This window comes from Saimiri boliviensis, chromosome 6 (assembly GCF_048565385.1).
Source record: "Saimiri boliviensis isolate mSaiBol1 chromosome 6, mSaiBol1.pri, whole genome shotgun sequence".
Lineage (NCBI taxonomy): Eukaryota > Metazoa > Chordata > Mammalia > Primates > Cebidae > Saimiri > Saimiri boliviensis.
Window position 1 is genome coordinate 64420004 of NC_133454.1, and position 20247 is coordinate 64440250.

The 20247-nt window shown below is 36.3% G+C and overlaps 1 protein-coding gene across 9 annotated transcripts in view; it reads right to left on the bottom strand.

The window, feature by feature from the left end:
• The window catches only part of ARHGAP32 (Rho GTPase activating protein 32), a 298214-nt gene that overhangs the window by 184546 nt on the left and 93421 nt on the right, over positions 1–20247 (bottom strand). For all 9 annotated transcript variants that reach the window (XM_074400857.1, XM_074400858.1, XM_039470493.2 and 6 more), the window contains one exon: positions 11435–11543. In XM_074400857.1, the coding sequence (XP_074256958.1) occupies positions 11435–11539 (105 nt within the window). In that variant the 5' untranslated portion in view covers positions 11540–11543. The remainder of the gene's footprint in view (positions 1–11434; positions 11544–20247) is intronic.

Consider the following 20247-nt stretch of genomic DNA (forward strand, 5'->3'; position numbering starts at 1 on the left):
ATACAAATTATTCCTGTCCATAAAAATGCGAACTGTATCCAGTCAAAGAGACAGTTTTGCCAGTTTTACATCCATTTGTACGCATTTTAGAATGGTTGCTCTATAAGAGTATGGTAATTTTTGAATTTTCCTTTGAAACACTTTAAACCAGGCGTCCCCAAACTTTTTACACAGGGGGCCAGTTAGTTCACTGTCCCTCAGACCATTGGAGGGCCGCCACATACTGTGCTCCTATCACTGACCATCAATCAAAGAGGTGCCCCTTCCTGAAGTGCAGCGGGAGGGCTGGATAAATGGCCTCAGGGGGCCACATGCGGCCCGCAGGCCATAGTTTGGGGACGCCTGCTTTAAACAATTGACTGGTTCCTTCATTAATAATGAGTTACATATCTTTACCTTTTGCTCACTCTGTATTTCTATGAAAGTCATGATTATATCCTCTTTTAAACTTTATCCTTCAATAAAATGAAAATAAGATGACCTCTACCCTTTCTCAAAGAGCTCACAACCTGGTAAGGAAATAAATACATCAGTAATCAACCACATTACTATAATAAGGCAAGCATCATGATACAGATAGGAACAGTATACTCTAAGAAGTAAAATAAAACTATTTTGCATCTGAAAGGCTTAGGAGAGCCTTACATCTTAAGTTACAATTATACGAATAGACTTAGGAGCAAGATGGCAGATAGAAACAGGACTAACGGTGCAACTCTCACTAGAACAGACAGAAAAGCATGTGGAGAACAACATAATCTTTTGCTCCAAGAGCCACCAAAGAAATGTACCAGAAAAATCAAGAGAATTCAAAGATCTTTGAATGAAGCAGCATACCACTGCAAATTCCACAGGACAGATGAAAAACTGAGTTCCCAAAGTCTGAGAGTGAGAAAACTTGCCTCTGAACACACAACCCCTGAAGAATCTATAAATCCAGATTACAGGAAAAGGGTTTGAACTGATCTAGAGCTTAAACAAATTTAAGGACTCGTGCAAAACATAAAAGTAGAAACAACAGTGAGAGGAAATGCCCTGCATGCCCTCCCAGTCTCCAGCTCAAGCCCAGGGAAGTCATCCCTGACTGTATCTTACAGGGGCCTTCAGGGAAAGCAGTCATCAAAATTAAGGAGGGATCACAGGATGAAGAAAGCTTCCAACTGAAATAAGTAGTAATTTTGACTAGGCATGAATTTCCTTGAGCAGAATCTGGGCAGCAAACAGAAACTGCTTCAGATACAAGCTCACGAGCCACCACCAACAGATAGGGAGGGGCGAGGTGAGAAGGCCATACTTGCTTTCTCAGCAGGAAAGCTCACAGGCTGGAGCAAGTTCTGAGTGGGGCACTGAACGAGCCAGGCCAGCCTCATCAACTATGAGGGAGTTGGTTAAGGCCTCTTCCTATAGCTATCACCCATCTCCCTGAGAAAACTATATGAAACAACAGAGGCAACCAAAATCCCCTCTGGAATATAACCCTAGTGACCTGAGAACCACCCCCTCGATCCCCTACAGTAGCCACAGCAAGCTTAGCCCAAGGGAAGTCTAAATGTGGATTCATCTAAACCAGCCCCCTCCTGATGGTATTTCTCTACTTGCCATGGTAGCCAAAAACAAAAGACAGAAACTCTTGGGGGTTTTATGGCCCCATCCATCACCTGACAAATCAAAATACTTACCCTGACCAAGGTAGGGCAAGCTTAGATCCTCCTACTACTACTATAACTGTGCTCTTTTGAAAGCACCACCTACAGGCTGGAGGCCAATCAACTCAGGCCATTACAGCAGCTTACAACAGAATAAACCTGCTACCAAGAAGACAACAGCTAATTCCACTGCCCACAGCATCCTAGCTAACCAGTGGTCCTGAATCTCTCCATGTGACAACTTCACTGCTAGCATAACCAGCATTCGAGAAAGCCAGCACACTAAACATATCTACAACCAAGAACTCTGAGTCTACCTCACTTCCCTGCCACCTCCATCCAAGCAAGTGCTGGTATCCATGCCTGGGAGACCTGAAGACAGATCACATGACAGGGCTCTTTGCAGACATTCCCCAACACCAGCCCAGAGTCTAGTAGCCCTCCTGGGTGGCTACACCCAGAAGAGAAATAACAATCACTGCAGTCCAACTCTCAGGAAGTCTCACCCTCAAGAAAAGGGGCACAGTACCACATCAAGGGATCACTCCATGACACAAGAAAATCTGAACAGTAAGCCTTGATTTCCAGACCTTTCCACTTAATGAGAAGGAACCAGAAAAGTAATTATAGTAATATGACACAACAGGATTCTATGACACTACCAAGGATCACACCAGCTCCTCAACAATGGATCTGTACGGAGAATAAATCTCTGATTTGCCAGGAAAAAAAAAAAAAAAATCAGAAGGTTGATTATAAAGCTAATCAACCAGAGAAATGTGAAAACCAACATAAAGAAATTTTTTAAAAGTACAGGATATAGATGGAAAATTCTCCAAAGAAATAGGTAGCATAAAAGAAAAATAATCACAAATTCTGGAAAGACATTCTTAGAGAAATACAAAATGCCCTGGGAAGTTTGAACAATAGATGAGAACAAGTAGAAGAAGTTCAGAGCTTGAAAAAAAAGGCCTTCAAATTAACCCAATCTGACAAAGAGAAAAAGAATTAAAAAATAAACAAAGCCTCCAAGAAATTTGGGATTATGTTAAATAAAAGCATCAAATAACTTAGAAAACCTATCAGATTACCAGCAGATTTCTCAGCAGAAACCTTACAAGCCAGAAGAGATTGGGGTCCCATCTTTAGCACCCTTAAACAAAGTATTTGTCAGCCATGAATTTTACATCTGGTAAAACTAAGCCTCATAAATGAAGCAGAGACAGTCTTTTTCAGACAAAAAAATTCTGAAACAATTTGCCACTACTAAGCCAGCACTACAATAAATGCTAAACAGAGTTCAAGATCTTGAAACTAAACACTGAAAGACACCAAAACAGAACCTCCTTAAAGCATAAATTTCACAGGGCCCTAGTGACATAATTAAAAACGGCATATTAAGGCAACAACTAGCATGATGGATAGAACGGTACCTCACATCTCAATACTAACGGTGAGTGTAAATGTCCTGAATGCTTAAAAAGATAAAGAATGGCAGAATGAATAAAAACAATCCACCAACCAATTATTTGCTGTCTTAAACAGACTCACCTAAGACATAAGGACTCAAAAAAACTTAAGGTAAAAGGGTAGGAAAAGGTATTCCATCCACACAGATGGAAACCAAAGGCAAGGAGGAGCAGCAATTCTTATACCAGAAAAAAAAACCAACTGTAAAGTAAAAACAGTAGAAAAAAGACTAAGAGGGACATTATATAATGATAAAAGATCAGTCTGACAAGAAAATATCACAATCCTAAATATATATGCACCTAACACTGAAGCTCCCAAATTTATAAAACAATTACTATGGTACCTAAAAAATGAGATAGATGGCAACACAATAATAGTAGGGAAATTCAATACTCCACTCACAGTACTAGAAAGATCATCAAGACAGAAAGTCAACGAAGAAACAATAGAGTTAAACTAAACCCTAGAACAAATGGACTCAACAGATATTTACAGATTATTCTACCCAACAACTGAAGAATATACATTCTTTTTATCACCATATGGAACATTCTCCAAGATAGACCACATATATGATATGTCACATGTCTCTCTAAATTTAAGAAAATCTAAATTATATCAAGTATCCTCTCAGACCACAGTAAAATAAAACTGGAAATTAACTCGCAAAGGAACACTCAAAACTGTAAAAACACATGAAAATTAAATAATCTGCTCTGCAATTATCTTTGAAATAACAATGGAATCAACATGGAAATTCATTGAGTTGCATATACTGACATAACTTATCAAAGCCTCTGGGACACAGCAAAAACGATGTGAAGAGGAAAGTTCATAGCATTAACTGCCCACATCAAAAAGGCTGAAAGAGTGCACACAGACTATCTAAGGTCACACCACAAGGAACTAGAAACAAGAACAAACCAAACTCAAACTCAGCAGAAAAAAAGAAATAACCAATATCAGACCAGAACTAAATGATTTTTTTTTATTGCATTTTATTGCATTTTAGGTTTCGGGGTACATGTGATGAACATGCAAGATTGTTGCATAGGTACACACATGGCAGTGTGCTTTGCTGCCTTCCGTCCCCTCACCTGTATCTGTCATTTTTCCCCATGCTATCTCTTCCCACCTCCCCACCCCTCCGTCCCTCCCCCATTTCCCACCAACGGACCCCAGTGTGTAGTGCTCCCCTCCCTGTGTCCATGTGTTCTCATTGTTCAGCACCCGCCTATGAGTGAGAATATACGGTGTTTGATTTTCTGCTCTTGTGTCAGTTTGCTGAGAATGATGGTTTCCAGGTTCATCCATGTCCCTACAAAGGACGTGAACTCATCCTTTTTGATGGCTGCGTAATATTCCATGGTGTATATGTACCACATTTTCCCTATCCAGTCTATCATCGTTGGGCATTTGGGTTGGATCCAGGTCTTTGCTATTGTAAACAGTGCTGCAATGAACATTCGTGTGCACGTGTCCTTGTAGTAGAATGATTTATAATCCTTTGGATATATACCCAGTAATGGGATTGCAACCATTGTGGAAGACAGTGCGGCGATTCCTCAAGGACCTAAAAACTAAATGATATTGACACAACAACAAAACCACACAAAAGACAAATGAAACAAAAAGCTAGTTCTTTGAAAGAACAAACAAAATTGATAGACCGTTAGCAAGATTAACAGAGAAAAGAAGAGGGAAAATCCAAATAAGGTCAATTAGAAATGAAACGAGATAATATAACTGATACCACAGAAATACAAAAGATCATCCAAGCTTACTATGAACACCTTTATGTGCACAAACTAGAAAACCTAGAGGAGATGGATAACTTCCTGAAAATATACAACCCTCCTAGATTAAACCAGGAAGAAACAAACTCTGAACAGACCAACAACAAGTACCAAGATTCAAACAGTAATTTTTAAAATGCCAACAAAAAAAAGTCTAGGCCCAGATGTTTGCACAGGTGAATTCTATCAGACATTCAAAGAATTGGTACCAATCTTACTGAAACTATTCCAAAAGAGACAGAAAGAGGGAATCATCCCTAAGTCATTCTATGAAGCCAGTATCACCCAAATACCAAAACCAGGAAAGAACATAACAAAAAAAGAAAACTACAGACCAACATACCTGATGAACACAGATGCAAAAATCCTCAACAAAACACTAGCTAACCAAATCCAACAGCATATCAAAAAGATAATACACCATGACCAAGTGGGTTTCATAGCAGGAATGCAGAGATGATTGAACACATGCAAATCAATAAATGTGATATACCACATAAACAGATTTAAAAAACAAAAATCATATAATCATCTCAATAGACACAAAACAAACGTTTGACAAAATTCAGTATCTCTTTACAATTAAAACCCACAGCAAAACTGAACATAAAAGGGACATACCTCAAGATAATTTTAAATGCCAACTATGATTAACCCACAGTCAACATTATACTTAATAGGGAAAAGCTGAAAGCATTGCCCCTGAGAACTGGAACAAGGCAAGGATGCCCACTTTCACCACTTCTATTCAACATAGTACTGTAAGTCCTAGCCAGAGCAATCAGAGAAGCAAATGAAATAAAGGGGGTCCAAATCAGTAAAGAAGTCGTCAAACTGTCGCTGTTTGCTGATGATATAATCATATACCTAGAAAACTCTAATGATTCGTCTAAAAAGCTCCCAGATTTGACAAACGAATTCAGTAAAGTTTCAGAATACAGAATTAATATACACAAATCTGTAGCATTGCTATACACCAACAGCAATGAAGCTGAGAACTCTATCCCTTTTACAACAGCTGGGAAATAAAAAGACTTAGGAGTATACCTAACCAAGGAGATGAATGATCTCTACAAGGAAAACTGCCAAACACTGCTGAAAAAAATCATCAATAACACAAACAAATGGAAACACATCCCATGCTCACGGATGGGTAGAATCAATATTGTGAAAATGACCATATGCGAAAAGCAATCTACAGATTCGATGCAATTCCCATCAAAATATCATCATCATTCTTCACAAAACTAGAAAAAACAATCCTATAATTCATATGGAACCAAAAAAGACCCTACACAAAGCAAGACTAAGCAAAAAGAACAAACCTGGAGGCATCACATTACTCAACTTCAAACTATGCTACAAGGAAACAGCATGGTACTGGTATTAAAAGCAAGCATGTAGACCAATGGAACAGAGTAGAGAACACAGAAATGAAGCCCAATACTTATAGCCAACTGATCTTGGACAAAGCAAACAAGAACATAAAAGTGGGGAACAGATATCCTATTCAACAAATGGTGCTGGGATAACTGGCAAGCCATATGTAGAAGACTGAAACTGAATCCTCATGTCTCAGCTTATACAAACATCAAGTCAAGATGGATCAGACTTAAACCTAAGACTTGAAACCATAAAAATTTTGAACAATATATCAGAAAAACTCTTCTAGACATTGGCTTAGGCAAAGAGTTCAAGACCAAGAACCCAGAAGCAAATGCAACAAAAACAAAAATTAATAGATAGGACCTAATTAAACTAAAAAGCTTCTATTACAGCGAAAGAAATAATCAGCAAAGAAAACAGACAACCCACAGAATGGGTGAAAATACTCACAAACTAGGCACCTAACAAAGGACTAATATCCAGAATCTACAAGGAACTCAAACAAATCAGCAACAAAAAAACAAATAATCTCATCACCAAGTGGGCAAAGTGCATGAATAGAAAGTTTTCAAAAGAAGATAGACAAATGGACAACAAACACATGAAAAAATGCTCCACATCACTAATTATCAGGGAAATACAAATTAAAATTATAATGAGCTACCATCTTACTTCTGCAGCAATGGCCATAATTTTAAAATTAAAAAATAATAGATGTTGGCATGGATATGGTGAAAGGGAACACTTTCTTTTTACACTGGGAATGTCAACTAGTACAACCACTATGGAAAAACAGAATGGAGATTACCTAAATAACTGAAAGCAGAAATACATGATTCAGCAATTCCACCTCTGGATCTCTACCCAGAGAAAAAGAAGTCATTATATAAAAAAAGATACTTACACATGCATGTTTATAGCAGCACAATTTCCAACTGCAAAAATATGGAACCAGCTTAAATGGCCCTTACCAACAAGTGGATAAAGAAAATCTGGTATATATACACCATGAGTTACTACTCAGCCATAAAAAGGAATAAAATAATGGCATTCACAGTAACCTGGATGGGGCTGGAGACCATTATTTTAAGTGAAGTAACTCAGGAATGGAAAACCAAATATCATATGTTCTTACCCAAAGTGGGAGCTAAGCTATGAGAACACAAAGGCACAATAATTATATAATAGACTTTAGCAATCAAGGGGAAAGTCAAGAGATGAGTAAGGAATAAAAGACTATACACTGGGTACAATGTACTCTGCTACAGTGACAGGTGCACCAAAACCTCAGAAACTACCACTAAAGAACTTACCCATGTAATCAAAACTGCCTGTTCCCAAAAACTACTGAAATAAAATTTTTTTAAAAATTATATGACAAATAGAGAGTTAAAAAACAAGAGTCAATCCAGCCCATCACCAATATATTTTGTATAGCCCTTGAGCTTAGTTTTTACATTTATAAATGTTTGGCGGGAAAAGTCAAAAAAAGAATGACTATTGACATGTGAAAACTACATGGAATTCAAATATCAGTAAACATAAATAAAGTTTTATTGGAACACCGTCATACTCATTTGCTATGTATTATTTACGGCTGTTTTCACAATACAATGACAGAGGTGAATAGGTGAAAAAAAGATCATATTTGGCTCTCCCATCAATTCCCACTGCTGTGTGGCACACTATAAATTACAGTATCAAATTATAACTAACGTTTCAATTTCCATGTGTATTACCATGCCACATTTTTTAAATTACCATTACACATACACAAAAATAAAAATAAGAAAAAAGACGTAGGTGGACTTTGAATGTCATACTTTTTTTTTTTTTTTGAGACCGAGTTTCACTCTTGCTTTTCAGGCTGGAGTGCAGTGGTGCAATCTCGGCTCACTGTAATCTGTCTTCTGAGTTCAAGCGATTCCCCTGTCTCAGCCTCCCAAGTAGCTGGGATTACAGGCATGTGCCATCACCCGGCTAATTTTTGTATTTGTAGTAGAGATGGGGTTTCACCATGTTGGTCAGGCTGGTCTCGAACTCCTGATCTCAGGTAATCCACCCGCCTCGGCCTCCCAAAGTGCTGGGATTACAGGCGAGAGCCACCGAGCCCGGCCTGAATGTCATACTTTAAGGCACAGATGATTATCAATTATTTTGTGTCAAATTAGATAGCATAACATTGTGTTTATCAATGGCACTACAGTTGTGCTAAAATAATGGAATATACATTGACATTACCAAACTATGCACTCACCACAATATTCTCAACTCATAGAAAAGTAACACTCTGGGCCGGGCGCGGTGGCTCAAGCCTGTAATCCCAGCACTTTGGGAGGCCAAGGCGGGTGGATCACAAGGTCAAGAGATCGAGACCATCCTGGTCAACAGGGTGAAACCCCGTCTCTACTAAAAATACAAAAAAAATTAGCTGGGCATGGTGGCATGTGCCTGTAATCCCAACTACTCAGGAGGCTGAGGCAGGAGAATTGCCTGAACCCAGGAGGCGGAGGTTGCGGTGAGCCGAGATCGCGCCATTGCACTCCAGCCTGGGTAACAAGAGTGAAACTCTGCCTCAAAAAAAAAAAAAAAAAAGAAAAGTAACACTCTGAAAAATCAAAAAATTCTAAAAAGGAATATATAACCACACAGAATTTCTTCACAAAAAAAGAACAAGATTGCAATCTAAGCACATTTCCCAGTAGTTCATTTATCAGCAAGCAAGGAATGTCATTTACTAACGGTGAATCTATTAAATCATATTTGATTGCAGCAGTGAAAGAAATGTGTCCAATTTAAAAAAAAAAAAAAAAAAACTGGTTTCAGCCTACTGGCGAGGATAGTTGCTTTAAGAGTTGAGGACACTGGAAACAAATCAATAATCACTTTTAAAACAAGGCAAATAATTTCAAATTGTTTTTCTTGACTCTTGATAAGTTAACAAATTGAAACCAATATTGCTATTGTTGTTGAGGAGTCAATGTTGAGTGTAAAGTGGCTGAAGAATTAGCTCCTATGAACAGTCTGCATGGGACAGCTACAGGTGAGAATATTCTCACATAACTTGAGCAAACATTTATTCAGTACAACATGAAGTGGAAGCTACTAAGATATATTATAACAAATTCTGATAAAAATACGAGTGGAATACAAAAAGGCTTTAGATATACATATTTTCAACATCTATCACAGAACACTAAATGACTTTGCTAAATAGTTTTTACTGAAGACTTGTTATTTCTTGGTGAAATTAATGTACAATTAAAAGAACATAGTTTATATATAATAAACACTGACAATAAAGTCATCTTGATGACAACTAGTATTCTGAGAATCACAAGTAATCACAAGCAACTGATCATACTTCCCAAGCTACCAAATATTGAAACAAGAAGGGAGATTTCCATTCCCATACAAATGTGTAATGAATATCTTTTCTGAGCTCAAACTACAGGTCCAGCAGGGTTTTTCGGATCACAATGTAAATGCAAAGTATATTTCCATACTACAAATTCCATTTAACTGTTCAATTGAGAACTTCCACATGATCTTTAACTGGAATTGATTAATTAACAATGCAATGACATGCTGAAAAGCAAATATCAAGAAGAGAATCTAACGGAATTCTATAAATGCTTCCAAGTAATAAATATGTACAATTAAAATGTTTGTGAATTTATGTCAGTATTTGCTGTGCCTGACTGAAAAGACCCAAAAATGAAACAAGTGAAATATCATTACAGATCAACACTGATAGATGAACACTTGCGTTTTGACAGAGAACACTGACTCTTAAGCACAATTAAGTAAAACGTCCTCTCCCATCAAAGAATTTCTTTTCTTATTAATAGACCTAAGTTACAAAACTTTGTAATAAACTAAGTATCATGTGAAAAACTACATTGCTGGTTTTTCCACCTATTCCCCAACAAAAACTGCTTTTCCAGCATCTCAGTAATATAAATTCCATTCTTCAGGTTGATGAAGCCAAAAAACTTGAAGCCATTCTTTTTTGTTTGTTTGTTTGTTTGAGACAGTCTCGCTCTGTCACCAGGCTAGAGTGCAGTGGCATGATCTCAGCTCATTGCAACCTCCGCCTCCCAGGTTCAAGTGATTCTCCTGCCTCAGCCTCCTGAGTACCTAGGACTACAGGTGCATGCCACCACACTCAGCTAATTTTTGTATTTTTGGTAGAGACAGGGTTTCACCATGTTGGCCAGGATGGTCTCAATCTCTTCACTTCATGATCGGCCGGCCTTGGCCTCCCAAAGTGCTGGGATTACAGGCGTGAGCCACCATGCCCAGTGGAAGCTATTCTTAATATATCTTTATTTCATACTCTATCAAAAACAGCTGGTTTATCAGTAAAATTATAGCATCTAACGGATTCTCACCATATATCCTGTCATCCTGGTTCAAGCAACCATCACCATTTACCTATAAATTATAACACACAGATTCTCTTTACTTCCTCTTTTGCCTCTTCCTACTTACAGTAACCTAAGACATCTTTAACATTTTAAGTCAGATTGTGTCACTCCTAAGCCAAAAATCCTCCAAGGGTTTCCCATCTCACTCAGCATAAAAAGCCAAAATCTTCCTCAAAAAAGTACAAGAAACTGCATGATTTGCTTTCCACCCACCCAAACCACTTCTCTGACCTCATTTCTTTCTCATCCAATTTCAGCCACACTGTCCTATTTGTGTTTCTTCCAACTTGTTCTCTAATCCTATGCTACAGCCTGTAACTTGTTCTTCCATTGCCTAAAATGATGTGTTTTCAGATAAACACACTACTCATTCCCTCACCTCCTTCAGGTCTTTGATCAAATCTCATCTTCCCACAGAGGCCATCTGTGACTACCCTATATAATTAGCACCTATCCTTTCACACTGTATTTTTACCACTCTGTAACCCTATTACTCTGCCCACAGAATCTACAACAGTGCCAAAAATACAGTATTTGCTCAATAAATATTTCCTGAATAAATGCAAAAAGCAACAAAATTTCATTTTTTGTGTAATATGTCCTCAATTCCTTTCCCTTATATAAGTGCTATATATACATATATATATATGTATATATATATATGTATGTATATATATATGAATAATGGGATAAAATTATTTACCATTGCACTAAGAGTTTCTTCCCAATCAGGCCGCTCTCGAGGGTGTACATTTCTATGTAGCTCTGGAACAAAATCATCTTCTTCAGAATGTACTGAGGACTTCATCTTCCTAGAGATCAAAACATGAAAGATTCAGATAAGAATTTCCAATTCTATGAAAGCCTTCCAATGATCACAATTGAAAGAGCGGAAAAACTACATGCCAGATTTGAGGTTAATTAAGTGGTAACAGTGATCCTTTATTTCTACCGTGGCTTTCAGAGATCTTTCCTAATGCACCAAACACCTGCTTTTATTCCAGAAGATAAAAGTAAGGTTTACAGCTAGTTAACCTTTACGCTCCATGGTTATTATATAAAAATTGATTTTTATCAGTTCAAAACAATTTGAACCTTGAAAAGATTTGCAACAGCAATCAGTTACTCTGAATCAGTATTTACAGAACTGTGTTAAGCATTAGTATCATTTCATAAAAAGAAGAGATGGTATTTCTGGTTACAATCAATGTAGTAGAGTGCAACAAACAAGCATTTTCGATGAGAACAGCTATGAATGCTGGGGAAAACATACAAAACAGCTTGTGTGAAGTTTACCAGAAAGCAACAAATACAGGTGGAACTTCAGGGCTACAAACTTTGAGAGAAGAAAAGCCCAATCAAGCAAATTCCACATTTAATCCTTCTTTTTGTGTAAGATAATTCTTCAAATCAGTCATGGGAAACAGAGCACAAGCTAATAACTGTAATCTCAGTGGGCTGAGAAGGCAGAGGTTGGAGGCTGGGATTACTAAAGCAGGGAAGAGGAATTCAGGAGGTAAAATGCCACCAAAAAAGACCTGAAGAGAAAGAACCAAGAAATCTACAGCAAAATTCACCTCAAATTATTAACTGATTCCTAGGTTTACAAATACATAGGACAAGATGCCAAGAAACCCAAAACAAACCAAATTAAGAGGCAAATAGACATTTCGGCAGCCTATCAGTGTTGAGGAGATGGGCTGGGAAGCAGGCACTGCCAAAATGGAGGAGCACCCTGAGGTCTTGTGTGACTCCAAAAAAGTCATGCCTTAAGAGTATGGACAAAATAGCAATAGGAAAATTTTACAAAGCCCCAGACCAAGCCTTGACAGATAGTACAATCTTCAGCACGCTAAAAGGAAAAAGAATCAGAAGTACAGGAAGAAAAATTAACTGCCTTTGGAGGAAAAACCATTCTCCAGCCTCTGCAAATCTTTCATCCACATTATCTAGTATCCAATAAACACTATGAGGCATGCTTTAAAAAAACAAGAACTAGGCTAATGCCCTTTTCGGCCTTAACCCACCTGCACCCAGGTTTAAAAAAAAAAAAAAGAACTAGTGAAAAAAATTGAGAAAAAAAAAGTCAAACCAGAAAGACTCACAGTTAATTCAAATTTTAGAATTATCAGAAAGAGACTTTAAAATGGCATTTGTGATTTTCTGCCTATGATGCAGACAGTTGTAAAGAGTATCACTCCTAACCTAATAATAAAAAATAGATAATCTAGAAATCTTAACTTTTCCAGGCACAATAGAAAACTGAGGTCTCAGGGCAACCAACTGGTTTGAACACTATGGAGACACAAACCTCTCTGAGATTAGATGGATCACAAGCAATTACTTGCCTGGAGCAAAGTATGGGGAGAAGAGGGATGCATAAGAGGAATACAGTTAAATTTTTATCAAGTTGCTAAAAACATTTATGATTTATATGTTCAATTGAATGAAAGTAAAAAATAAAAGAGAAATGATGGATTTCAACAGAGAACTAGAATCCATAAAATCAAATTTTTATTCTAAAACTGAAAAAACACAATATCCAAAATTAAGAATTAACTAGATGCATTCAGTAGAACAATTAACATAGCTAACGAGAGGGTTATTGAACTGGAAGATAGTTTAGCAGAAAATATCCACATTGAAGAACACAGAGAAAAAAGGAGCAGAAAATACACAAAACAGTATAAAGGATGAGAGACTCAGTTAAACAAAGAGATCTCAAACATGTCTAAACTGATGACAGAGATAAGAGAGATAATTTTTTTAAAAAAGAGAAAGTGACAAAAGCAGTATTTGAAAACAAATGTTCAAGTTTTCAAAACTGATGAATATCATCAAACTAAAGATTCAAAGAAATTCTATAAACCTCAAGCAGAATTTTTAAAAATTAAAACCATAAGTAAATTACAGTCAAACTGCTAAAAACCAAACACAAAAAGAAATTCTTAAAAGGACCAGAGAGTTTTTAAAAGTTGACTTCCAAGAAGCAGCAATACCAATGTGAGAAGACATTTCAATGTAAAGAGAAAATAATGGAATGAATCTTCAGCATGCTAAAAGGAAACAATATTCCCAATCTAGAATCTTCTACCTCACCAAAGTAACAATTTTGAAAGCAGGTAAAACAAGTTATTTACAAATGAAAGCTGAAAAAAATTACCACCAAGATACCTGCAATAAAAGAAATAGTAAAGAGTGAAGAAAACTGATTCCAGAACTAAAGAAACACATGAAAAGAAACAAGGGCAAAAGTGGGGAAATATAACTAAATACTGTATAAACATAAAAATAATGTCTTATGAAGTTCACAATATATAAACATTAAAAACACAAAGGGTAAGAAACATACATTCAGTCAAATAGTTTAGGACTTCTCTATTGGTGAAGAAGTGAAAAAAGTTCTATTTAATGGAAGACTATAAATAAGTTAAAGATATATATATTGCAGTCTCTATAGTGAGCACTAAAAGAATGAGAAATAAATGCATAACTAAAAAGCTGACAGAGGAAAAGAATTTTGAAAAATGAAACATTAATCCAAGAGAAGGCAGAAAATAAAGAGAAGAAATAATAAAACAAGGCAAATAAAAACAAATATTAAAATGGTAAACTTAAATCCAAGCACATTAATAATTTTAAAAGCAAACAGACTAGCTGGCAAAGATACGGAGGAATCAGATCCCTCATTCATTATTGGAAGAAATATAAAATGGCACAGCCACTGTGGAGAAGACTGGCAGTTTCTCAAAACTTCAAACAGAAAATTACCAAATGACCAAGTAATTCTACTCCTGGTATTTAATCAAAAGAAATAAAAACACATATACCAAGAACTTGTACATAAATATTCATAGCAATATGATTCATAATAGCCAAAAAGAAAGACAATCCAAATGCCCAACAACTGAAGAATAAACAAAATGCACTAGGTACACACAATAAAATATTATTCAATCATTCAAAAAGAATGAAGTGCTGATTCATGCTACCACAGGGATAAACATTGAAAACATTACGCTAAATAAAAGAAGTCAGATGCAAAAGACCACATATTATATAATTCTCTATATGTGAAATTTTCAGAATAGTCAAGCCCACAGAGACAAAAAGTATATTAGCTATTTCAAGAGGCTGGGCAGAGGGAGACATGAAGAGTTCTACTAAGGTTAAGAGATTTCTTTTTGAAATGTTCTAGAATTAGATAATGGTGCTTTTCATATAACTTTGTAAATATACTAAAAAACCACTAAATTGTACACTTTAAAAGTGAATCACATGGTATGTGAATTCTATTAATTAAAAAAAGTAAATAGACCTAAAGATCCCTATTAAAATACAAAGACCATAAGAATGGATTTAAAAAACAGCAGCTGCTGGGCACAGTGGCTCACACCTATAATCCTAGCAACTCAGGAGGTCAAGGCAGGCATATTACTTGTGACCAGCAGTTCAAGACCAGACTTGGCAAGATGGTGGGACCCTATGTGTAAAAAAAAAAGAAAAAGAAAAAGAAATGAAAAGAAAAAAATTCAAAAATACAAAAATTAGCCAGGTGAAGTGGTATACACTTATGGTCCCAGCTTCTCCAGAGGCTGAGGTGAGAGGATCACTTGAGCCTAGGAGGTCAAGGCTGCTGTGAGCCATGTTCACACCACTGTACTCCAGCTTGGGTGACACGGCAAGAACTTATCTCAAAATAAAAAGCAACAACTATATCCTAAGAGACATGCTTTAAATGTAACAACACCAAAAGGTAGAAAATGGAAGAATTACAGAAAGTGAGACCATGTAAACACTAGCCAAAGAAGGATAGTATAGCTGTATCACATCAGGAAACGTAGACCTTAGGCACAAGGTATTTACTAGAGAGAAAGGGGGATGTTTCATAAAACCATCAAATTAACGGATTAACATAATTTATGCACAATAAATTGTAAACAAAATTTGTATGCAAAAATAACACAGCTTCAAAATACATAAAGTTGAAAGAACTAAAAAATAGATAAATCCACAATCACCTTGGGAGATTTTAGCAAATATCTCTCAATGGCTGATAGAATAAGCACACAAAACCTTAAGTATATGATTTGAACAATTCTATTTTCCAATTGAACTAACACAGAAAACTAAACCCAACAACTACAAAATTTTTTTCTTTCACATTCTTTTCAAGTGCATATGAAACATTTACAAATAGACTAAATGATAAAAGATGAAATCTCAACAAATTCATAAAACTTAAATCACGAATCACATTTTGTGACTACTGAAGAATTGCACCAAAAATCAAAGACTGAAAGATAACTAGAAATTCCTCTAAATATTTGGAAATTAAAAAACATAATTCTTAATAACTCAGAAATCAAATATAAAAATCACAATAGAAATCAGAAAGTCTTTTTATGTCAATAATAATGAAAACATAATAGATGAAAATGTGTCAGATATAACTAAAGAGGTATTTAGCAAAATTCATAGCTCTAAATGCATATAACTGGAAATGAGACAAGTTAAAAAATTAATGCTTCTAAGCTTCCACCACAAGAAGCTAGAAAAAGAATAGTAAATTAATTGAAGGAAAGTATTTGAAAATTTTTAAATAACAAATAAATAAAATAGAAAGAAAGTGTATAAAAGAGGAAACAAAGCCAAAAATGAACAATCCCTAGAGCAAGTCTGATCAATTAAAAAAATGGACAATCTACAATATAGATAATCAAAAGTGGGCCATAACCAGAAAGCCTATGAACACTAAAAAAATTCTGAGGACATTATTAACATTTTTACTGCAATGTAGTTGAAAATTTAGTTGAAATGAACAAATCCTCTGAAGAACACAATTCACCAAAACTAAAAGAGTAAACAAAAAGATCTGTACAGTCCTACAGCTATTAAAGAAAATTAATCTATACAGAAACTCAAAAGCCCAAATGGATTCACTGAATTCTTTTAAACATTCAAGCAAAAAATAATAAAAATTGTATGAACATTCTTACAGAGTATAAAAACAAAAGGAACACTTTCCAACCTATTCCATAAGGCCAAGCCAGAATTTAAAGCAAAAGCTAGACTTTACTAGAAGAGAAACTTACAGGTTGATATAATGAATACAGTTATAAAACTCCTAAACAAAATATTAGCAAATCAAACCCAGTAATACACAAAGGATACTGACCCAATAAGTTTTATTTATCAATCAATCCCTATAACTGACCACACTATCAAAGGGAAAAAACATACATAATTCCTTTTAATTTCTTCTAAAAAAAAATGGGATACATGTACAGAACGTGCAGGTTTGTTACACAAGGTTGTGTAACAAGGTTTGTTACACAAGGTTGTGTAACAAGGTTTGTTACACAAGGTTGTGTGCCAAGGTTGGCTTGCTGCATCTATCGACCCATCCTCTACATTCCCTCCCCTCAGCCTCCACCCAGCAACAGGCCCGGGTGTGTGGTGTTCCCTTCTCTGCGTCCACATGTTCTCAATGTTCAACTCCCTCTTATGAGGGAGAACATGCAGGGTTTAGTTTTCTGTTCCTGTGTTAGCTTGCTGAGGATGATGACTTCCAGTTTTGTCAATGTTCCTGCAAAGGACATGATCTCATTCTTTTTATGGCTTTATAGTATTCCATGGTATATATGTACCACATCTTCTTTATCCAGTCTATCATTGATGGACATGTAGGTTGGTTCCATGTCTCTGCTGTTGTAAATAATGCTGCAATAAACATGTCTGTGCTTGTGTCTTTATAGTAAAATGATGTATATTCCTTTGGGTAATGGGATTGCTGGGTCAATGGTATCTCTGGTTCTAGATCCTTGAGGAATTGCAATATTGTCTTCCACAATAGTTGAACTAATGTACATTCCCACCAATGGTGTAAAAGTGTTCTTATTTCTCCACAGCCTCGCCAGCATCTATTAGTTTCCTGATTTTTTAATAATCGTCATTCTGACTGACATGAGATGGTATCTCATGTTTGTTGACCACATAAAAGTCTTTTGAGAAGTGTCTGTTCATAACTTTTGCCCACTTTTTGATGGGGTTGTCTTTTTCTTATAAATATGTTTAAGTTCCTTGTATATTCCGGCTATGAGACCTTTATCAGATGGGTAGATTGCAAAAATTTTCTCCCATTCTGTAGTTTGCCTGTTCACTCTGATGATAGTTGCTTTTGCTGTGCAGAAGCTCTTTATTTTAATTAGATCCCATTTGTTAATTTTGGCTTTTATTGCAATTGCTTTTGGTGTTTTTGTTATGAAGTCTCTGCCCATGCCCATGTCCTGAATGGTACTGCCTAGGTTTTCTTCTAGAGTTTTTATGGTTTGGGATTTTACATTTAAGTCTTTAATCCATCTTGACTTAATTTTTGTATAAGGTGAAAGGGATCCAGGTTCAGTTTTCTGTATATGGCTAGCCAGTTTTCCAGCACCATTTACTGAATAGGCAATCTTTTCCCCATTGTCTGCTTTTGTCAGGTTTGTCAAACCTGATGGTTGCAGATGTGTGGTGTTATTTCTGAGGTCTCTGTTCTGCTCCATTGGCCTATATGTCTGTTTTGGTACCAGTCCCATGCTGTTTTGGTTACTGTAGCCTTCCAGTATAGTTTGAAGTCAGGTAACACGAAGCCTCCAGCTTTGTTCTTTTTGCTTAGAATTGTCTTGGCTATATGGGGGTCTTCTTTAATTTAAAATTTAAATGAAATTTTAAATCATTTTTTTCTAATTCTATGAAGAATGTCAATGGTAGTTTGATGGGAATAGCATTGAAGCCATAAATTACTTTGGGAAATACAGCCATTTTCACAATATTGATTCCTCCCAACCATGAGGATGGAATGTTTTTGTATTTGTTTGTACCCTCTCTTATTTCCTTGAGCAGTGGTTTGTAGTTCTAGAAGAGGCCCTTCACATCCCTTGTTAGCTGTGTTACTGGGTATTTTATTCTCTTTGTAGCAACTGTGAATGGGAGTTCATTCACGATTTGACTGTCTGCTTGCCTACTGTTGATGTAAAAGAATGCTTGTGATTTTTGCACATTGATTTTGTATCCTGAGACTTTGCTGAAACTGCTTATCAGTTCAAGGAGTTTTGCGGCTGAGACGATGGGGTTTTCTAAATATAAAATCATGTCATCTGCAAACAGAGACAACTTGACTTCCTCTCGTCCTATCTGAATAACCTTTATTTCTTTCTCTTGCTTGACTGCCCTGGCCAGAACTTCCAATACTGTGTTACAGAGGACTGGTGAGAGGGTACTCTTGTCTTGTACTGGTTTTCAAAGAGAATGCTTCCAGCTTTTGCCCATTCAGTATGTTATTGGCTGTGGGTTTGTTATAAATAGCTCTTATTATTTTGAGATATGTTCCATCAATATCTACTTTATGGAGAGTTTTTAACATGAAGAGATGTTGAATTTTATCACAGGCCTTTTCTGCATCTATTGAGATAATCATGTGGTTTTTGTCTTTAGTTCTGAAGTCTACAGAACTCTCTACCCCAGATCAACAGAATATACATTCTTCTCATGCCACATGGCACTTATTCTTAAAAACGACCATATAATTAAAAGTAAAACACTCCTCAGAAAATGCAAAGAACTGAAATCGTAACGGTCACTCAGACCACAGTGCAATCACATTAGAATTCAGGATTAAGAAATTCACTCAAAAACCACAAAATGTCATGGAAATTGAACAACCTGATCCTGAATAACTCCTGGGTAAATAATGAAATTAAGGCAGAAATCAGGAAGTTCTTTGAAACTAATGAGAACAAATACAGACACTGTACCAGAATCTCTGGAACACAGCTAAAGCAGTGTTAAGAGGGAAATGTATAGCCCTAAATGCCCACATCAGAAAGCTAGAAAGATCTCAAATCGATACAAAACATCACAATTAAAAGAGCTAGATTCACACAAGCAAACTAATCTGAAAGCTAGCAGAAGACAAGAAATAACTAAGATCAGAGAAGAAATGAAGGAGACAGAGATATGAAAAACCTTCCAAAAAAATAAGGAAGAGGGAGATTCTTCTCCCTCTTCTTCATTAGTCTAGGTAGAGGTCTATTTTGTTATTATTATGTCTTTTTCAAAAAAAAAAAAAAAAAAAAACAGCCCCTTTGTATATTAAGGAGATTAATCCTTCATCTGTAATATGAGTTCCAAGTATTTTTCCCCGATTGTCATTTGTCCTTTTCTTACTTGTTTCTTGTAACATAGATGTTTTATATTTTGTGCAGTCTCATTTCTCAACCCTTTCTTTAATGGCTTTTTCTTTCTTTCTTTTTTTTTTTTTTTTTTTTTTTTGAGACGGAGTTTCACTCTAGTTACCCAGGCTGGAGTGCAATGGCGCGATCTCGGCTCACCGCAACCTCCGCCTCCTGGCAATTCTCCTGCCTCAGCCTCCTGAGTAGCTGGGATTACAGGCACACGCCACCATGCCCAGCTAATTTTTTGCACCTTTAGTAGAGACGGGGTTTCACCATGTTGACCAGGATGGTCTCGATC